The 17,361-nt window shown below is 35.7% G+C and overlaps 2 protein-coding genes across 2 annotated transcripts; one reads left to right on the forward strand and one right to left on the reverse strand.

The window, feature by feature from the left end:
* Positions 1-4,481: 4,481 nt before the first annotated feature.
* LOC112758756 (BRCA1-associated RING domain protein 1) lies at positions 4,482-9,916 on the forward strand. Its single transcript, XM_025807497.3, has 13 exons — positions 4,482-4,722; positions 4,894-4,947; positions 5,046-5,116; positions 5,256-5,351; positions 5,478-5,800; positions 6,115-6,384; positions 6,542-6,642; positions 6,894-7,080; positions 7,188-7,294; positions 7,930-8,020; positions 8,215-8,380; positions 8,914-9,032; positions 9,220-9,916. Exons 1-13 carry the CDS (start codon positions 4,547-4,549, stop codon positions 9,565-9,567), a joined length of 2,109 nt encoding a protein of 702 aa, XP_025663282.1. The 5' UTR covers positions 4,482-4,546; the 3' UTR covers positions 9,568-9,916.
* Positions 9,917-10,072: 156 nt separating this feature from the next.
* On the reverse strand, positions 10,073-15,546 carry LOC112758757 (protein NRT1/ PTR FAMILY 5.2). The gene is made up of 4 exons (XM_025807498.3): positions 15,527-15,546; positions 13,061-13,253; positions 11,739-12,307; positions 10,073-11,039 (listed from the first exon to the last, which is right to left on the reverse strand). Exons 1-4 carry the CDS (start codon positions 15,529-15,531, stop codon positions 10,139-10,141), a joined length of 1,668 nt encoding a protein of 555 aa, XP_025663283.2. The 5' UTR covers positions 15,532-15,546; the 3' UTR covers positions 10,073-10,138.
* Positions 15,547-17,361: the final 1,815 nt, after the last annotated feature.

Below are 17,361 nucleotides of genomic sequence, written 5' to 3' on the forward strand. Positions count from 1 at the left end.
GGCTGGATTACTGCGTGATCATGTATAACGTATTATAAGAATAAGAATATACGAATGATAACGAAACATTGATTTTACTCTAATGAACTTACATTTTAGATGGAGCTGGGGAAGCGTGGGTGTACTTTCTTCAAGTTGTTGGGGGGTTCAGGAGTGCTGCACGGTTACATAAAATTAATCATGTTATAAAAAATATTCAGGGATCAATCGTGAAAATATACACCCTAACAGGGGTAATATACACCTAAACTGTAACGAAATATACACCCAAGACTATTTCTTACCTTTTTGTAGTTCCTTCAATTTGTAGCACATGGGTTGGTTCATTTTCTGTCTCAGGTGTTTCTTCAATTTCTGGCATAGTGATTGTTTGGGATAGTGGTAGACAAACTTGAATCGGAACTCTAAACAAGAATAAAAATAAAAGGTTAACAAAGCCTCCGAAAATAAAAAGGTTATAAGGTTGAAATTTTCTTGAAAAACTCACATTGCAAGCGCTTCGGACTGTGTCTCTTCCCTCACAACCATCATATTCTCTTCAGCCGGCTCACTGGCTAACTCTTCAACCAGACTCAACCTAAAATACACCCTAAGAAATTAAAAAATACACCCGAAGCATTCAAAAGAAAGACAGGCTTCGTTTTTTAAGAACTTACATACTTGCAGTTTTTGCTTTTTTTTTCCTGCCTTTTTTTCTCGAATAAAACAATAAAGAGCTTTTTTTTTTCTAAAAAAATATATACAGAATTAGAAGTAGAAGGTAATAAAAGAACAAAAGTAACGGTTATTTGAAAGAGAAATTATATGCTCTCTACCAGTTTGTTTATGCTACTTTGGTCTGTGTGTCCTTGAGAGGAAGGATCATCACTTCCCAAGTTTACGTCTAGTATTCTAAACATAATAGAGTACATGTTATTCACAAAAAATACCATACTATTAAATCAGGATAACAAGATTTTATCAAATAAAGCTTCTTACATTTCAGATGAGACATAGTGACCTTCTGTCGATCGCAGGTCAGCTTCCTTCTCCCTGCGAAACAAGAAACAATTATTAGCAAAGAAAACACCCTAAAATCTGAAATATACACCCCAACAAGACATACCCCTGTGCAACAGATTTTTCATTGTTTTCCCTTAAGAATTCATCTAATTTTTCAGTTCCAATTTCAGATCTGACAGTACATGCATAAAAGAACATGTTAACAAATATAATTTTGATGATAGACGATAATATAGCTTACAAAGTACTGTACCCATGATAGGATTGAGCTTGCTCAGTAGATGAATCCTCAACAATGACCTTTTTCTTTTTAGATTGTGTCCTGGGGGGAAAAAACAAGTATGAATCAGAAATACAAAATTAATTTGATCACAAAATACTATCCAAAGAAGTGCTTACTTTTTTGGTATTCTCTGAGTCTTTTTCTTTGTTTTTTGCTTCTCCACTGGTGCTGATTCTTCGCTTCTATAAGTTAATAAGAGACACTCTGTTAATACATGAAATCTTGATAATAAACCCAAAGGAAAGAAGTAATAATTTCAGAACATTACTTATTAGTTGATTCAGATTCTGAATTAGAATCTTCCTAAATCTTCTTTCTTTTTTTGGACTCCATTCTGGAAGGCAAACAATCATTATTTAAAAACATACTAAAAGAGATAAAATACACCCAAATGAATGCACAAAATACATCCAAATGAATGCACAAAACACACCTAACTTGATAAACAAAATACACCCAACCAGATAAACAAAATACACCCAACTTGATAAACAAAATACACCCAACTGGATAAACAAAATACACCCAAGTATGTTACTTACTTTTTGGCTTTTTGGCTGGGTTGTTTTCTTGGTGAATCCTCTGAGTCTTCTTTAGTCTCAGACTCAGAGGTAGAATTGTCACTATCAGTTGTTTCAGCGTCCGATGATGATGTTGAACTTGCCTTCTTTTTTTTTGGTTTCTTGTTTTTTTTTTTGCTTTTTTCTTTATTTTTTTCATTTTTTCCTTTGTTTCCACCATCTTTACAATCCCCTGAAACATTAGAAATTTTAGTTAGTAGTATTCAGGTAAATAAAATACACCCAAGATATTTTGTTCACTTACCATATGTTCCTCCATTTTCGCCTTCATTCTTTCGACCTGCTCTCTAGTCCAGTTGACAATTCAGGGTTCTGGAGGTCTTTCTGCTTTCTTCTTGTCTTTATTTTTAGATAGATGAAAGTAAACTATCATCAGGGCAAACAGGCAGCCGTCAATTGACTTTTTTTTTTCAGATTGTAATCTGTTATGCCCTTGATGATAAAATTCAAAACATGTGCTCCCCAACTCCGTTCTGTTATTGTGTCCATTTTGAAAATTGGTGCCAGGTGCACAGATGAGATTTTGTTTATTGTTGTTGGTAACAGGAACGCCATCTGTATATAGAGGATGAAAATCCTCTTGAACATGAGGCGATCCTGTTCATTATCAACGCCTATAGCCATCATCTCATCCGTCAGATTTTTGAGGGTCTTACCCTGGAATCTTCTAAAAATTTGTTTGTCATCTTCAGAAAGATCCTTATAATTGACTTTATGAGGAAATAGATCTCCTACAAAAAGAAAAACAACATAGTATGAAAATCACTTGAAATACACCCAAGCACCAATTGAATTACACCTGAATATGGCTCATATACACCCATGTTTGTAGCGAGTTACGTGACGTGTTGATGCCAAGCGCAGCCCCTATTGTTTTTGGTGTTACTTTAAAAGAGCCGTAGCCGGTTTCGAGTCTGTTTTCTCCTAATTTAAAGGAGTTAGCCAACTCCCTTAATATTTGGTGATGCACCCTTAGCGGCGGGATGTGCATCAGGCCACCAAATCCCAAATCCCTAACAATTTCTTTCTTCTCCTCGCTCATATTTCTAAATTTGTCACTCAACAAATGGGTTGCACATTTAAGGTCTTTGGTTTGCTGTAAACAAAGCAAAATTAGAGTCAGAGATATTTCTATTATGAAAAACTGATTTCATCTAAGACATATATTTGTTCTTACATTTTTTCCAGCTTGGTTTTTGCCTGCCATTTTTTCTGAAATGAAAAATACACCCATAGATATCAGTAATATACAACCATAGATATCAGTCAGATACACCTATAAATATCAGTCAAATACACCCATAGATATCAGTCAGATATCACTCAAACATGCATAAATATACAAGGTCAAGCAACATTACAAGATCAAGCAATATACACCCATGGACAAGAAAATATTAGAACAGTTGCAACTATTGACTATATTACAGTATATCAGTTCAGAAATATACACCCAACAAAGTATGCTATATACACCCAACAAATTACTCCATATACACCCACCAAATTACGCAATATACTCCCAAACATCAGTTACGAGAAGAACTAGAACAAGAAGAACAGTAGCACCTAGAACAACTAAGAAGAACAGTAAAACTTAGAAATAAGAAGAACAGTAAAACCTAGAATAAGAAGAACATTAAAAACAGTAAAATGAGAGCTAGAACAAGAAGAACAGTAAAACATAGAAGAATGTATAAGAACAGTAAAACCTAGTTCTTCGATTTCGAAATGTGAAAAATCTACGAGATGAGTAAAATAGTAACGTACCTTGAGTAATATATCTTCGTTTTTTCTGGAGATTGTTGATGGAAAGTTCTATTTTGTGTTGATGGAGAGTTCTAATCTTCGCGACGAGTTCTATATCTTCAGTTTCGAATGTTACTCGAAAATGGACGGTTTATATTTTCTTCGAAGGGGTTGGAGAAGTGGAAGAGTGCGCCATTAAGGAGCGCTTTTTGCGAAGCGCAACCGTTTGAGTGGCGTGCGTGTAAATGACACTCCATTCAAAGGGAGTGACTACGCATGTGAATGAAGTTTGGGCTAAGAATTTGTAAAGTTTGTAGGACTTTTTTGCTTGTATGTGTAGCCGGCCCGTAAATTGAAATAAATATTCATTTTATTTGATATATAAGCATCTCACTGACCTATTTAATATTTAATAAAAATTAATAGAAAGATTAACTTAAATTATATTTGTATTTTTTTTTTTTTTTTTTTTTTTTTTTTACAAACGCTAAATTAAATGCTAAATGAATATTATTTTGAGCATTAAGTATTTAAGTTTAATAGTCACCAAAAAAAAAGTATTTAAGTTTAATGAGTAATTAATTGCCATTTACCCGTTTTTGTGGAACATCGAAAAGTTTATTGCAATGCTTCCCGCGCAGAAGAAAGAGCAAGCAAGTGACAACCAAAAAAGGAGGGAGTAATGAATTTTGATCTCGTAGATTAAATCGCAGCAGCGGGAATCTATATAGTCATCAAAAGTCGAAACTAAACCAAAAGGCAAAAGCCAAAAGGTGGCCCGTGCCGCGCACTTGAAAACCGCAAAACGGCATCGTTGTAAGGCGCCAATGTATTCATAGCCCCGCTCTCTAATCTAACGTGATATCTGAGCCGTCCACGTATACATCGACGGCGTCACGTCTGACATGACCCCTGCCCCATAAAATAAAAAATGAAATCTGAATTCCCAAGTCTTTCACGCACAAACAACTCAACAGAACAAACCGCCAGAATGGATGCTTCTAGAACTTCAAGCAGCACCGGCAACAAGAGTAACAGCACCAAGCTGCTTAATCCATGGATGCTCCATTTCCAGAAGCTCGCTCTTGAACTCAAGTGCCCTCTCTGGTTAGACTTTTTTATATTTTATTACGTGATTGCCCTTTTTTATTGGCTTTAGTTATTTCTCTCTCTGTAATCGATTCGAATCGCACGAATATTTTAAAATTTGAATTATTATTCACAAATTAATTTGAACTTTTCCTTCTTCTTCTGGTGTTTGTGGCACCATGCATGCAGTTTGAGCTTGTTCAAGAGGCCGGTTTTGCTACCCTGCAACCACTTATTCTGCAAGTAAGTTTCTTCCTTTTATTTTATTTTTTGAATTGTTTTGTTGTTCTGTTTTTACAGTTTGATCGAAATATTATTTATTTATTTATTTTCTTTTGCAGTTCGTGTTTGGCGGATTTCACAACGTCTGGTTCCGAATGTGTTGTCTGCAATGCGAAGTATGCTCAATCAGGTAAACTACACTTCTCTCTTCTCTGTGTGTTTGTGAATGCATGCTCTTTTGTTGAGGCGGTGAATTTAATTACCTATGGGTAACTATAACGTGTTTCCGAAATTAATTTTGTTTTATGTGCATTAATTGTGTGTGGCAGATATAAGGCATGTGCCTTTTGTGGAAAACGTGGTAGGGATTTATAGGAGCTTGGATGCAACCTTTTCTGCTAGTTTGTTTAAGCAACATTCTTCTGGTGAGTCAATTTTCCTTTGCTTTTGGAAATCCTATTTCAATTGAGAGGGAAAGTAAAATGGCACTACAGTAGTAGTTACTTGCATATCACTAGTGTGATTTAATTTCTTTAAATTGGTGAATGAAGATGTGAGGGTTTTGGAGCCATGCCAAGGGTTACAAAATTCAGTTCATAGGAGCAAGGATACTGATAATGTTGGGGCTGGCAAGAATCAGAAACGGAAGATGAGTGGTCTTGCGGTGCATGATAAGGGCGAGGAGATTGAGGTGTATTCTGGGGGGCAGGTTGAGAATCCAAGGCGGTCTTCCCAGATGAAAATTGAGGGTCGTGAAGACTCTGGGGTTGTTGAAATGGATGTGAATCAAGGGACGCAATCAGCACCAGATAGTCCACCATTTTGTGACACCAAGGGCTCAGAGAATGACTGCAGTGATCAAGATAGCGAGCATGTAAGAGAAAGCAAATCCGTGTTAATGCTCTTCCATTTAATGTTTTAACACTTGGCGCGTCATTTTTCATGAATTAATATTCATTGTGGAATTAATTTAAGTAATCTTTAATGAGATTAACTGTCATTAGTAAGAGACCTCATTATGACGCAAACTAATTAAATGATGAAATTAGTTGATGAGGAGGAAGTTCCCTCGTGTTTTTTTGGGAGAGGAAAAAAGGGAGAATAAAAGAAGGGGGGGGGGGGGGGGGCGTAAACATTGTTCTGTCCTTTATTTTATTAAAGTTTAAAGTGCCTTCCTCTGCATTTTAGCTTTTGCCTTCTGGGGCATTGGAAAATTCCTCATCGAAAAGAGCAAGTACAGGAAATGGAAATTTGAAGGAAAGAATGACACAACTGAGGTCTGAAAGTTCAGCCTCTGAAACGGAGGGTCTTACAAGAGAGCTCAAGAGGCAGAAAAACCTTACCCATGGTAATGATCAACTCAGAACTGAAAAGGACCCTGGTGCCGTGATGCTTGCTAATGTAGATGACTCTTATTCAAGTACATGTTCATTTTGCCAGTCCTCAAAAATCTCAGAGGTAATATTTGATTTATACTGTAATTGTTTTACATCACGTCATTATTGGCCGCACCATTCTCCTTTTCCCTGAAAACTGTTATGCTCTTTCTATACGTGCTATTGGACAATTCATTGAAATTTGAAACTAATTTCCTGTTTTTGATGATTTATTTTAGGCTACTGGACCAATGCTGCATTGTGCAAATGGGAATTTGGTTATTGGTGATGCAGCAAAGCAACCAAATGTCATCCATGTACACAAAGTTTGCAGTGATTGGTATGATAACTTAAGAATGTGTTATGTGATTACTATAGCTTCCTGGCATATATATTGTCTAACTGGACTTGTAGATCAGCTTAACAAAATATATTAATTCTGACTGATTATGGATTGGTTCAAATATTTTGTTTTCTTGTTTTATTTGTTCTTTCTTGTATGCATTTTTTAGCATTTTGATTATTGTATATTTTGTATTAGCTTTCTGTTGGTATTTAGACAATAAACATATATAAACATTGGGAATCCAGGGCACCACAAGTTTACTTTGTTGGTGACACTCTTAAGAATGTGAAGACAGAACTGTCAAGGGCAGCAAAGCTTAAATGCAGCAAATGTGGCTTAAAGGGAGCTGCACTTGGATGCTATGTCAAATCCTGCAGAAGAACTTATCATGCTCCTTGTGCAATGGATGTCTCAAATTGCCGTTGGGATTATGTACTTCTCTCCCTTGTTAAATACTGAAGGTTATCTTTTGGCATTTGTTTGAAAAATTTTATTTAGCTCCTGTTTATTTAACATTGCCTGTATATTCTCTGGTACAGGAGGGTTATCTTTTGCTTTGTCCTGGTCATTCTCATGTGAAATTTCCTAGTGAGAAATCCAAGTCTAGGAAACAAACAACTGATAAGCATCCCACTTCATCTCACCTGTATGTTTTTTGGAGATATTATCTGTGTTCTAGTTATTGAAATTAATTATGAGTACCAAGTGTTAAACCTTTTTACCCTTCTCCCTTGGTATTTAGTATCACAACATTTTTAAAATGGCATACAGACTTTTTTTTATCATATATATAAATTTAGTTGGTCTCATGTCAACTTCTCTTAGAATTTGATGATGTCAATTGTCAGCATATTACTGTGTAAATTTATTACCCAATATCTATTATTCTGATAATGAATTCTGTATGTTTCATTTTTTTATTGAAAAATATTTTGCAAAATTCATATAGTGCACTTATGCCATTTGTAATCTGTGATTGTGTAGCATATTCCAATTCATAATTGAGCATTCCAAGGTTCAGTTCACATCCATGTTTTGTTTGCCAAAAAGTCTTCCTCTTCCTATATTAGAAAGTTATTGCATTTATTAGGGGGAGTTTAGGCTGCCTTCGTTATTCCTTTGCATGTGGCCTTTCTCCATCCCTACATAATGCAGGATGCTTTGCACCGGGCTGCCCTTTGAGTGTTGCTGTTGTTCTTGTTCTGTTTTATTTATTTATTTGTTTAACTTTTTCGGGTGGGGGATAACATTCAGAACTTAAAGTTTTTCTTCTAAATACAGGCCATCTCAATGTTCAAACGATCTGGGATGTTCAAAGGATGAAGATAAAAAATTGCTTTTTTGTGGATCTGCTTTATCAACCGAGGAAAAGGTTAGAACTCAGCAAAAGTACACAATGAATGTTGAGTCTTTTGATAAGTCTTTTTTAAAATGTTTGTTTTCTGTTAAACATTCTACACCTGATGAAGAGTACAAGGCATTAGTCTCTTCTCTGTCCATCATGTGATTAGCCAATGAGTATTTCCCAATATTTGTTTTTTAATCTTTCCTCTGTTGATGGTGCAGATACTTCTGATAAATTTTGCAAGCAAGATTGGTGCTAAAGTTACCAAGACTTGGACTTTAGAAGTCACCCATGTGATTGCAGCTACTGATGAAAATGGAGCATGCTCTAGGACACTAAAAGTTCTTATGGCAATTCTAAATGGAAAATGGGTTCTCAAAATGGATTGTAAGTTATTGTGGTTCTATGTGTTCTTATGTTGATTACTTGATTTTATCCTCATATTTTATTTCTGATTATCAACATCATTCGTAATGACTTCATTATTTGGTTCTTACTTTGCAATGATATGTTCATTTGAGGGTTGGTGGTTGGAAGGAAGATTAGAATTTGTGGGATAGTGAGATCAAATTCAGTAATTCATGTAAAATATCTATTTTGATTGTGGTCATAATAATTCTTCTTGAAATATCATAAAATGGGACATGGGACATTGATCTTTCTACTCATGGAAATTCATAAAATACCACTAGTTATTATGAAACCTAATTATTATTTATTAAGATATAATCTGCCTTTATTATTGATTGCATCTTTTATGCTTGTATATACATCTTATAACTCATTAGCCTAGTTATTATGCCTTCTAAGTTGTCTATGAATAGTTGGCCTTGCTATGGTTTTCTTTTGTGCTGGTTATGCACACTATTTATTTCTGCTTATTCATATGTCATGCTTATGTAATCTATCTCGTATTTTAGGGGTAAAAGCAAGCATGGAAGAGATGAATCCTCTTGGAGAAGAACCATATGAGATCACACTTGACAACCAAGGGTGTCACGGTGGCCCAAAAGCTGGCAGACTCAGGGCAATGGTCAATGTAAATACTGTTTCATTGCATCATATGTTCATGCAAAGCCATAGCTTGTCTTTTGTCATATAACTTGAAATGCTGCAACTTGACATCTTTGATTGCCTTTTTCTTTTTGAGCTCACTCATTTAATTATTCAGCAAATCTCTTGCTATTATGAATTCTAGTATTCTAATATTTTAATTATGATTGCAGGAGCCAAAGTTATTTACTGGCTTAAAGTTTTATTTGTCCGGAGATTATGTGACAACATATAAGGAAGATATTGAAGAATTAATTGAAGTGGGAGGAGGTGCTGTTTTGAGAAGCAAAGAAGAATTGGAAGCAAAAAAGCTTGAATTCGAAGGGGTTCCTTCGAAGTTCCTTGTTGTTTACAACCTTGATCCTCCACAGGGATGCAAGTTAGGAGAGGAAGTTTCGATTATTTGGCAAAGAATGAATGATGCAGAGGAACTAGCATCTAGTACTGGTTCTGAAGTCATTGGTCACACGTGGATTCTGGAGTCAATTGCAGCATGTAAACTTCAGCCTTTTGTTATCTAAAATGCAGTGGGAAGCTCATATTTTCTTGTATAGATTATGAGCATTGTTACTCAAAGTATGCTTGTCTATTGCTGCTATCGGACATACTGCTTTGTAACTGCAACACGAAAGCCATCTTTTGATAGGGTGTTAAGTCTGCAACAGAATTTAATTGATCAGTAGTGTATAGGGTTTCAATTGAATTTATATCTTGCTCTGGCATTTTAGGTATGTTGTTTCATGTAACATCAATTAGCTAGTAATAGTATGGAGTAACTATATCAATTAGTTAGGAATTGACTTTGATTTTGTATGAATTCCTGTCTAATATTTTGGAAATTTTGTTAACTTGATGAATTCGTTGACTGTATCCTCAACTACTTATAGAATATCTACTTTCCAATAAGTTTTAGCTCGTGGATGGTTTTTCATGTATCTGGTAAGCAGCTGCATTTAGCCTGTTGATGTCACCATGCAGTTGAAGACAGCTATTGGTGGAAGTTTATCAGCAATGATGTCTTAACCCTACGTAGAAAAACTTCGATTTCCCCTTGTTATTGATCCAAAGATTGAAGTAGTACACTGGTTTTCGCTAATTGAGATCTAGATGTGGGGTGTTTTGGCTAATTCTATTATTACTATAGCCTTGAGATGAAGCAGTGTTCATCTCCAAGCCTGTTTTCTTTTGTGCTACATCATCATTATATACAAAGAACTTGGCAACAACCAGAAAGCAAAGCAAGTTGATAAAACTCAGCCCTGCCATGAATGCATAATAATAATCCAAATGTGAAACGTTCAGGTTATTCAATACCCAACCCTTGTGACCATTTCTCTTGGTGAGATTAGCAACCGTTGTTAGAAGGAAAGTAGCAAGAAAGCTTCCAATTCCCAAGCTGGTGGTGAAGTATGATGTTCCCATACTCTTCATGCCTTCAGGTGCTTGATCATAGAAGAACTCCAGCTTCGCAACTTCAACAAAGTTATCAGCAATCCCCGTCAGCGCAAACTGAGGAAGCAAGATGAAAATAGTGAGAGGAAGTTGGTCATGCTGGCGCAAGAGGTTATGTTCTCTTGCAACGCTGAGTCTCTTCCTCTCAACAAAACTCGCAGTGATCAACACAATGATGTGAATCACGAGGCCAATTCCGAGTCTCTGAAGAAGTGTAATCCCTCTGGGATTCTTGGTATATCGCCGGATCACGGGAACAAATACACGATCATAGATAACAATGCTAATGAGCATGAAGATGGTTATGAATGATGTGAGACAAGCTGGGGGGATATCAAAATCTGGTCCCATACTCCTGTTTAGGGTGTTGCCTTGTTTTATGAAGAGTGTGGTTGCTTGAATTAGCATGGTGCTTGGTAGAAGAGTTGTGATCAAAATAGGGACCATTTTGGTCATTTGCTTTGTCTCCTCAACTTGTGTCACTGTACAAAGCATCCACGGTGAAGTTTGGTCTGTCCTCGTTGCCGCCTTGTCTAGAAAACTGCATCCATATATAAAGGGGAGAATAGTTCAAATGAGTCATGCCAAATTTTGGGCCACCTTTGTGTTTTGTGTTTTGTTTTTCTCTTTATTCATGAAAACGGTACTAAGATTGTGGAACTTAGCTGGAGCAATTCAAAAGAACAATCAATTTTTAAAATAAATAACTGATCACAAAGTTTCACCTAGACAAAATCATAAAAACCCCTTTTAAAGTAATTTTTAGGTTTTTCTTTTTTTGGTGACAAGTAATTTTTAGGTTTAACCAAATTTGTAATTAGGACTTTATATTTTTTTTAAGTGGATCTTTATACTACTTTTAATTTTGTAATTAGATCCTTACCAATGTAAAAAATGTTAGAGCTAATATTTTTTCACAAATTGAAGGTGCACACAATTAAGAATCTAATTAAATCTTTGATCACAAATTTTTTGTTAGGAATATTTCGTTAACTTTTTCGTTTTTGACACGAAAAGGACCTAATCACAAAAATAAAAGCAGTGTAAGAATCTAATTGAAAAAAAGTATAAAGATCTAATTACAAATTTAGTCAAACTATAAAGACCAGTAACAAAGTAACTAAACCTTATTTAAATTATAACACTAACATTGTATATAAAGTTGCTTTTAGCTTTGATGCCTTGATTCTAATGTATTCTCCTAAGAATGATTTTTTAGAAAAGTTTATCCAAACATAACCTGAATGAAGGGCTATGATCAATCCTGGTTCTCCCATTACTGACATACTCCTCAATGCTTAGTTCATGCAACTCTTTTGGATCTCCAGGAATATGCACTTTCCACTTCCTCAATGCTGCAACATAGACCTGAAGAATCCTAGTTATAGGGCTCCCAGAGGGTAACTTGTGCCTATACAAGGGAGTTCCAAATAAAAAAACCAATATTGAAACTGCAAGCCCGATAGTTGGAAGCCCATACCCAATGGTCCAACTGACTTTCTCTTGAATGTAGACCAAGAAAGTGTTGGAGAAAAGGGTACCAAAGAAGATGCTAAACATCCACCAATTGAAGAAAGAGAGCTTGTGGTGCCTCTCTTTGGGCTCAAAGTCATCGAATTGGTCTGCGCCCATTGTTGAGATGTTGGGCTTTGTGCCACCTGTGCCAACTGCAATAGTGTACAGAGCCAAGAAGAATATGTCCAGTTGCAATTTGGTGGCGCGTGGGCAATTGGCGTCGTCTACACCCACTGGACATGGCGGTGGCCTCAGTGCCCGTACTGACACTGCTAGAGTTATCAAAACCATGCCCTGTCAAATGCCCAAGATGACATGATGAAATAATTTTAAAGTGAAAAAATTAATAAAATAAAATAATATTTAATTATTTTAAAATTAAAATAGTCGAGTTTATATTTTTAATGATTATTTTTTTATTTTATTATCAGAAAATTTAAAAGATTATCCCTTCCAATAAATTAGTTCTTTCGTTATTTTGAAGGAAGGCTAATTTATCTTATAATAGTAGTTTTTAAAATTTTGTCTTATAATAAAATTTATTAAAAATTTATTTATTTGGCATGCACATTAAAAATTTAATTAAAAACAAATTTGTCTGATGAAAATAATTTTTGAAAATTTGTAGAGAATAAAAATTTATTAAGAACTGCTAAATCATTTAATCTAACTCTTTAGAGACAAATTTCAATGTTTACTCAAAAAAATTATTTAGAGGTATACTCTTAGCTTTATTCATTCTTTTTGGATGTTTTTCTATATATATATATATATATATATATATATATTTCTCTTAGCAAAAATCAAATTTTTTTTTTACCGAAAATATGGAGACTCGAACCTACAATCTTTTAATTGAGTATGGAGAGACTATGCCATTTGAGCTATTGCTTCTTGGCGAAAAAATTGATTCATTCGTAGTTAAATAAAGTGTAAGATCAAATTATCCTTCTCGCTTATATAATAGTAAAGAAAAATGGGCGAAAATGTTTTGCTTAGGTTGTAGCTAATTTTACTTTGTTGTATAACACTAACTATTTGATATACCAGAAGATAGATTGCTGATGCAATAACAAAGGTCCAATATCGTCCAAGGTAGGCATCAGCTATGTAAGCCCCTGCCAGTGGCGTCATCCACACAGAACCCACCCAGTTACTAACGTTGTTTGAAGAATTCACAATGCCTTCATGCAACTTCTCTGTCAGATATTGTACTAGGTTTGATGCTATTCCATAGTATTGTTGGGAATAATACACCATTCCCCCTTGAGAAAACACCTTTGACAGAGAAATAAAATAGACACAATCACAACACAAGAATTTAACGTGGAAACTCCAATTACCGGAGAAAAAACCACGGCCGTTGTCAAATGACAACCAGAGAATATCACTATGTGAAAATTGTTACAACACATAGACTTCTTTCTCTCACCGGCACTCCAGTACACCCACACTCTCTCAAAGCAAATATCTAACTACACCTCACAACACTCTCTAATCAAAGAGTACAGAGGAAAAGAAAAATCAGATACAAGCTTAAAGTGTTTCTGACTGGTGCGAAAACAAATGGAGAACTTAGCCTCATATTTATAGCCTAGGCCACCCACTCCATTTGCTATCCTGAGCAATGTGGGACTAATTCAACCAAATCCTAACAATCTCCACCTTGATTGAAATAGTCACACATCTTCATCTTCCATTGTCAACACCGACAATTCTTTGCTGCCATTGTCTATACCGACAATCATAGTTCAGAGAACTATCATACTCCACCATGAAAGTATACTCACTTGGAATTAGACCACTCCAAGCATTTCACCTTGGTACAGATCGAAACCTTGCTGAAATTCATGGTGCAACTTCCAAATTGGCTTTTCCTGGAAGTTCTTCAGCCATCGACCTAACTCCGCCACACACCTTGCATTTCAACGCCAACCAATGCCCGTGTGCAATTGTGGACCCGATTGCCACAACTCATCCTTATCCATGGCAGTGCGGTAATACCATGAGGATACTTCTTGTCTTCTAGAGAACATCATCTTCTCTCATAGAGAGAGCAATATTACAAGTATCAGATTGAGAGTCTTTTTCTGAAACCGCATTACCTGGACAATTTCTCTTTACATGCCCAGACTTTCCACATTTCCAGCATGTTACACTCCTTCCACGATTTCCTTTTCCATAATTGTCACTTCTAGCTACAAGCGCCAAATCTGATGAAGTGCTACCCTCATTTTTCATTCTTCTTTCTTCAGCAATGAGCTTACTGGCAACTTCTTCAAAATTCAGAGTTTCCTTCCCATACATTAAAACAGGTTTGATATACTCATAGGAAGAGGGAAGAGACAATATGAGCCTTAGTGCCTTATCTTCATCATCAATTTTCACTCCAATTGCCTCTAATTCAGAGACAATACCATTGATAGCACTAAGATGGTCGGAGATTTTCACATTGTGATCCATGCGTAGATTATGGAACTGCTCCTTCAATAACAACCGATTTGAGATGCCCTTTGACTGATACAACCCTTCGAGTTTATCCCAAAGTTCCTTGGCTGTTTTTATTCCTTGCACATTTGCAAGAACATTCTTAGCCAAACACAGGCGAATAGCACTTGCAGCTCTCAAATCTAGTTCCTCCCATTCTTCATCCTTCATACCAGAGATCCTCTCCTTCAACGCCTTGTGCAAACCTGATTGTATCAACACATCCTTGACTTGTATTTGCCACAAGCCAAAATTGATTCTTCCATCAAATTTCTCTATTTCAAGCTTCACAGCACTTGAATATCCTGACATTGTTGCAACCGTATACTGGAATAGTATAACTCAACCGTGCACTAGGAAGGGTCCCCAGGAAAGAGAGGTGGGTCACAATGGACACACTTAAATACCAAGTCTTTCCTTAGCCAGAACCTTTCCAAACAGCACTCTCACAGTGTCACACTGCATTCCAGCAACAACAACAGCAACCAAAGATCAACCTCAAGCCACAGGACAAAATTCTTTTCTGATGTGGAAGGTCAGACTAGGCTGCAACCACAGAGCATACTAAGAATAAATTCCACCGAACCGAAGCTCTGATACCACTTGTTGGGAATAATACACCATTCCCCCTTGAGAAAACACCTTTGACAGAGAAATAAAATAGACACAATCACAACACAAGAATTTAACGTGGAAACTCCAATTACCGGAGAAAAAACCACGGCCGTTGTCAAATGACAACCAGAGAATATCACTATGTGAAAATTGTTACAACACATAGACTTCTTTCTCTCACCGGCACTCCAGTACACCCACACTCTCTCAAAGCAAATATCTAACTACACCTCACAACACTCTCTAATCAAAGAGTACAGAGGAAAAGAAAAATCAGATACAAGCTTAAAGTGTTTCTGACTGGTGCGAAAACAAATGGAGAACTTAGCCTCATATTTATAGCCTAGGCCACCCACTCCATTTGCTATCCTGAGCAATGTGGGACTAATTCAACCAAATCCTAACAAGTATGCCATCCTCTCAAACACTTCATACCCTATCATCATTCCAAGTATAACACATGAGAAATTAACTGTTTCTTCTTTTACACCCAACACCAAAATTTTTACTATGATTTATTTTTCCAACCAACAAGAAAGAGAAAAGAGAAAGAAAAAAACATTTATTTTTTTAAAAATTATTTATGAAGTAGTTGTGAGCATTATTAGTATCGAAATGAATGAGAATTGTGATTATATGGTGCATTTTTCATGGATCAATATACCTTAATGTGAATTTCAGAATTTCATTAAGAAATTGGTTAAATAAATGCAAGTTTATTAATTTATAATTATATCATAATAATAATAATGGAATAATTAAGGCCACGGAATTAGGGCTTCATTTGATTTATTACCTACTATGAAGGAGCAAGCTTTCCATTTCCCAGTCTTTGATCTTAAAACGGGTCTACCTTTGAGATCCACTGTGCCATCTTGAGTATAATCCTCTTCCAATCTAGCAGGAGCTTTCTCTTCTGCCGTAGCAGCAGCCATGATATGATCGATGATGTTGAGAGAAGAACAATACAATACTATAGCATTTATAGACAGAGTAGGGTATAATGATATATATAATCAAGTGCGATGAGTAGTTTGAATATTTTATGTGTAATTTATTTTAGACTTATCTCTTGAGAGACGAATAATATTTATAGAGAAAGTCTAGGGCAACAATTTTTGTGTTTTATAACCAGCATTTAACTATACAAAAAAAAGTGAGTGATCATTAGATGTAATCTCACATTATTAAAAATACTATTGATAGCCAATTGATGGTTACAAAACATAAAAATTACTGGCCTAGCACTCCTGATATTTATAAGCTTAGGTTTTGTGAACTAAAGTTGGAGTCAAAGATTGCTCGTTTGCATGAGCTACCTAACATAACAAGAATAACCATGAAAGTTTCCTAGTGCCGAATAAAAGGAATCAGCTATAGCTAGGTGCATTTTATTATTGATTGTTTCGTAATACTAGTCACTTCTACTCTCATGAATGTTTCGTTGCGTGTGTTGATTACTACACTACCTTTTAATTATCGACCAAATGTCACTAATCTATATTAGAAATTGTTGGACTTCGAAGTTGACGTGAGATCGACGTGCCACTAAATGTTATTAGCTACTACGCAAGCACTAAAGTCATAATTTGAGTTCGTTGGGGTTAGTGTTTTCAAACCCGGACTGAAGCCGTCCAAACGGAACCGAACCGAACCAAGTGAACCGATCAGGTAGAGGAAGCTTGATGAACCAAGCTGGATGCGACACCACCGCGACGTGCAACACGTAACTTTAATTTGTCGAATATTAATTAAAAATATTAAAAGATTATTAGAATTTATTATTTTTAACTATCGTTTAATTATTATTGGTATACAAAATGGATCTTTTTTGACAAAAGGGCGCTTAAACTGCCAATGATTTTGACTATAGAAACGGTATTTCAACAACAGAAACAGAAATGGTTAAGCTAAAGTCGAAGAAAGATATTGCAAAGAGCGTCGAAGTCGAAAGGTATGTAGTTATTAGCTTTCCTTGAGCAACAATGCTTGTTACTCGACCTACAAGTTGAATGGAGAACATGAGTGCAAAATTTGAGGAGCAAACTAAAGAAACGTGAGACTTAAAGACAAAGAAAGTCGTGGGTATCAAAACTTAGGGATCAAGATTCTTCATATTCATGGCTAAGAAAAAGAAGGAAGTAAGATTGTGGACAACATGCTCCATAGTAAGTCTATCTCTATGGTTTATAAATCGTAGAAACTCAAAAGAGTTCTGAAACTTCTTCAAAAATACTAGAACATCA

The sequence above is a fragment of the Arachis hypogaea genome, chromosome 16 (genome assembly GCF_003086295.3).
Source record: "Arachis hypogaea cultivar Tifrunner chromosome 16, arahy.Tifrunner.gnm2.J5K5, whole genome shotgun sequence".
Lineage (NCBI taxonomy): Eukaryota > Viridiplantae > Streptophyta > Magnoliopsida > Fabales > Fabaceae > Arachis > Arachis hypogaea.